We start from the raw sequence: 4,390 nt of genomic DNA on the forward strand, positions 1-4,390 counted from the left end.
AAAATTTTAACATCCATGAAATTTTTAAATATAGAAATTGTTTGAATATTCGGAAATGCAGTTTACAATTGATCATTCAATCTGTACAAAAGATTGAATTTGTACATTACGTGTTAACAAATCCATGTGATCAATGGAAACAGAAATGTTACGCTACAAACAGTTTTTTCAAAGATTTTTGGTTCGAAATAATAAATTAGAAGACTGTAATTCGTATGAGTGTAACGATGACGATAATTTATCTATTTTCCGCGATGAATACCTACAATGTAATACATTCGTTTTCGAGTAATTTAGCTACTATCGTACAATTACATATAAGTACAAGATTATTTACAAGTCGAAGGAAAAAGGGGAAAACGAAGTTGGTAAGCTAGTCGTTCCTCCCTCTTCGCAACATGAACAGCATTAAATTGAATAATTTAATCAAGGAAATTATATTTACAACGCGAATTATACTATACTCGAAACCAGCGTGCTTCGTACGAAAATAATTATTTCTCATTAAAAATAATTATTTCTACTCGCGTAATTTGTTGAAGAATTTCAATCACGATTCTAATATCGTGATTGATCCTCAATTAACTGCGATACAAGTCAAAGTAAATCAAATTTTTGCATCTCTTTTTTTCTGTAAATAGTAAAATATGAATAGTAAAAATACAAGTAAAAGCATACATGTTTTTCTTTTTTTCTATAAATAACCAAACCAAAGTCATATCATATTGAGAAGTTAAATATATACTCTCTAAAAAGTACATAAATTTTTAAGAAATGACATACACGGTTATTACCAATTAACTATAATATTGGATAATATTATAATATTGTAATATTATAATACTAGATAATATAGTGTAACTGGCAAAACCAAATGCAAAATCAGCCCTTAAAAAGAAGACACAGAAAATCGTTTACTTATTAATTTGATTTTAAGAAACGAAGCACGCAGATTCCGCGGGAAAGCGCGAAAGCGTTGTTCATCAAAGTATCGTTAAATTAGCTTGCGAGGGATGGTATATAATTTTTAACGTCTCATAATTTCCTCTATGCTAAATCCTAGCTTAGGGGTGGTACTGGTCCTTTGAATCGGGATCAGTCCACTCACCCTATCCGCCATCTGTCTGACCGCCGTGGTGGCCGACAGATCCGAAGCCACCGATCCCTCGATTCTCAAATCTTGGGGCACGTCCGTGTGAGTGAGAAGATGAGTCTTCAGGTTGCTCCTTTGGTTGAAGCTTCTTGAACAGACGGGACATTTGTGAGGGGACTCCTCCATGTGAAGTATCTTGTGAACGGCAAGTGTCCTGCTTTGACAAAATCCTTTCCCGCATTCGCTGCACTTGAAAGGCTTCTCCTTGCTGTGAATGTAACTATAAAAAATTAAATTGTAAATTAAAAAAACGAGTCCGGTTTCTTGGGCATCTTTCTTCTTCTTCGCCATTTTTTTTTTTTTTTTTTCCTTTACATCTTTCTTAGAATATATCGGATATACAGTGAATTGAGTTGATAAGCAAGAGATTTTTGGAGGGAGAGGGGAGGGGGGGGGATATTTTGATCAATTTACGATCGTTCTCTTGAGATTTCGTCGATCGATAATACGTCGATCGAATCCGAGGAGTTCCGCTTGATAAATTTGTCGAAACTGATAACGGCTTGGCAAGTGTTTTTACCGATACAAGGTAAAAACTACTGATATTTAATTTTTTGGATCTAGAGAGAGAGAGAGAGAGAGATAGAGAGGGGGGAGGGAGGGGGAGGGAGGGGGGAGGGAGAGAGAGAATAATTGCAATGAAATATTATACAATGCAATTTTTGTTTTTTGTTTTTAAATTTTGATTTTACGTTTCGAAACGAGAGTATGACGGTGTCTCGTGGTAATTATAATAAAAAAATAAGTATGATTATAGAAAAAAATTTATTGTATTAATTATATGGAAAAACGATTAGAGAATTATTAGAAACTCTTAGTATAATTATTTATAACAAGATTTACGTTAATTTTCATTTTACATTTTTCAATTTGTTCAATATAATTATATAACAAGAGAAATACATGGAAATTATTTATTATTTTTATTATTACATAATATATAATATATATAATAATTATAACATAATTAATAATATATTAATATATATAATAATTATAATTTATTATTATTTTTTTGTCGAATCCGGTACATGTTTTTTCTTTTAACAAAAATAAATACACGATCATTAAAAATATTCTTGTCTATGATAAATATTGTCTTGAAACGTTAATTTTAATAAAATAAAAATAAAAATTCGATACAAATTCGAGACAATTGCAATTTTTGATCACCCAAAACACGCTTGTCATTCCAAAATAACGAAATTTTAACGCGACAGAAACAGAAAAGGACAGAAAAAAAAAAATAGCAGTCACGTATATAAAAAAAAAAAACAGGGTTTCGAAGAATATTTCAATAACTCAAATTCCAATAACTCACCGATGATCCCTCAGATGATCTTGTCTTCGAAATGCTTTCCCGCAAATGTCACAAGAGTAAGGTCTCTCATCCGTGTGAGTCCTCTCGTGTATCAATAGATTGTAGCTCTTGGTGAATTGTCTGTTGCAAAATTTGCATATGAACTGTTTCTTCGGTCTCTGGCCGGGCAGCCTTCTGGTTAGAAACGAGGCGGGAGGTGGGACAGGGAGCGCTGGATGGACACCTTGATGATGATGGTGACCGTGATGATGATGGTGATAATGATGCGTGGACGTTGATTGGGGGCAACAACCCCTGACAGCCAGCAACGCGGCATCCCTCAGCCAATTGTTGAGGAAAGCTGTCTGATAACCAACGTTTTGCCCGCCGTTCGAATGTTGCTGGCCAAATCTTCCGAAGTGTTGTTGGCTCGATCTTAACCATCTCGACGTGTGCAACTGTTGATGCATCGTCCTGTCCATCATGGGCGGTGTGTGCGGCGGTGTCAACGGTTCCATCTTCGTCTCCATGCCCTCTTAACAAAAACGCTCTCTCTGTTTTCTCTCGATACACCGAAGCAAACCTAATAAAATTCCTACGATTTCACGATCGAAAACGAAAGAGAATCGTCCACACTTCGAACAACTCGTTCCGATATCTCGGTCCGGGAAAAATATCTGCTCGCTCTCGACTCTCGTGCACATCTATCCGGACGAACGGTTGTTTGTTGTCGTCGTTGCACCGCGAGGAGGAGAGAGAGAAGAAGAAGAAGAAGAAGAAGAAGAAGAAGAAGGGAAGGGAAAAAGAAAAAAAAAAAGTAGAGAGAAGATCGTCGAGGCCTTCGTTTTACGCTCTTCCGTCTTCTTCCGGGATGGAAAGATGGAGAGGCGAGGAAGGAGGGAAAAAAAAAAGGAATAAGACAACGCTTGCTCGAGAGTCGGCGCGGTACTAAATGGCAACAGACTAGCCTCGGAGAGGTTCCAGGATCGTGGGTTACCTGGCGCCAAGGGGACACGGTGGCTCCTCCTACCGTACGTTGGATATGCCGGTTGGCGGCTCGACTTCCACAGGGGCGGAGCTTCCGGGTCAGAGCGGATCCCTCCGGGCGTCGCGACGCTCGCGTACCCGCACACCGTCGACCCCCCGGCTCCCCGCAGAGAGGGAAGAAGAGCGGATATACCACCGCCACCGTGCTCCCTTGCCGCTTTCAGGCTGCCGCTTTTACGCTCCGGGGATGATGCCTTCGCTCCCCACTCCCCCGCCACCAAGCTAATCGCTGCGACGTTAATTGGCCGTTAATGCGATTAAAAGGGTTTCGAAACGAAAGGTAATGCTGCGAATTGTCTTGCCATTTTGTCGCTGCGCGCGATTCGGCAATAGATATATATATATTCGTATTTACATATGTGTTTATCATGTGTTTATAAATTTGCTTCTTACCAGTTGTTTTATTATTATTATTATTATTATTATTATTATTATTATTATTGTAGGTGTTTATTCTTTCTTCGAATCGAGGAACTCTTTCGCGTGATAATTATATATAAGAAGTTTGCAAAGTTTACTTGTTCTCAGTTGTACTAAGTTTGATCTTTGATGAAGAGATTGTGAAGAGAAGAGAAGAATAATGAGAATAAGGAGAGGGAAGTGATTAAAGAAAGAATATTTGATCCTGGAATTAAATATATATGCACGAATGGCAAGGAAAAATGTCGATCGATTTTTACGAAATTTATAATATAATATTGTCATAAAAATATTTGTGATATTTATTTCCTTTTTTTTTTATTTATTATTATTATTCGTGTTAAAGGGAGAAGGTTGATATAACTTAAAATAGGGGATGTTACAGTCGTATTTTATCGAATATCCCGAAAGGATAAAGTTATAAATAATTTTTTCTTTATTCTTTTCTTTCTATCATCTATTGGATAAAT

General features: G+C 36.9%; 1 protein-coding gene across 1 annotated transcript; it reads right to left on the minus strand.

The window, feature by feature from the left end:
* Nucleotides 1-216: 216 nt before the first annotated feature.
* Nucleotides 217-3,618, minus strand: LOC122712171 (protein odd-skipped). The gene is made up of 3 exons (XM_043931588.1): nucleotides 3,451-3,618; nucleotides 2,475-2,988; nucleotides 217-1,373 (listed from the first exon to the last, which is right to left on the minus strand). The coding sequence occupies exons 2-3, from the start codon at nucleotides 2,981-2,983 to the stop codon at nucleotides 1,028-1,030; spliced, it is 855 nt and encodes a 284-aa protein (XP_043787523.1). The 5' UTR covers nucleotides 2,984-2,988; nucleotides 3,451-3,618; the 3' UTR covers nucleotides 217-1,027.
* Between the last annotated feature and the right edge of the window lie 772 nt (nucleotides 3,619-4,390).

The sequence above is a fragment of the Apis laboriosa genome, unplaced genomic scaffold, assembly GCF_014066325.1.
Source record: "Apis laboriosa isolate Shangri-la unplaced genomic scaffold, ASM1406632v1 scaffold19_cov150, whole genome shotgun sequence".
Classification (NCBI taxonomy): Eukaryota; Metazoa; Arthropoda; class Insecta; order Hymenoptera; family Apidae; genus Apis; species Apis laboriosa.

What these genes read in the sequence shown, in the direction of transcription:
- LOC122712171 (XM_043931588.1), bottom strand. Translation starts at nt 2,983, where the DNA reads ATGGAGACGAAGATGGAACCGTTGACACCGCCGCACACACCGCCCATG. An exon ending in GATCATCTGAGGGATCATCG is followed by an intron (nt 1,374 to 2,474) that starts GTGAGTTATTGG and finishes AATTTTTTATAG; the next exon opens with TTACATTCACAGCAAGGAGA.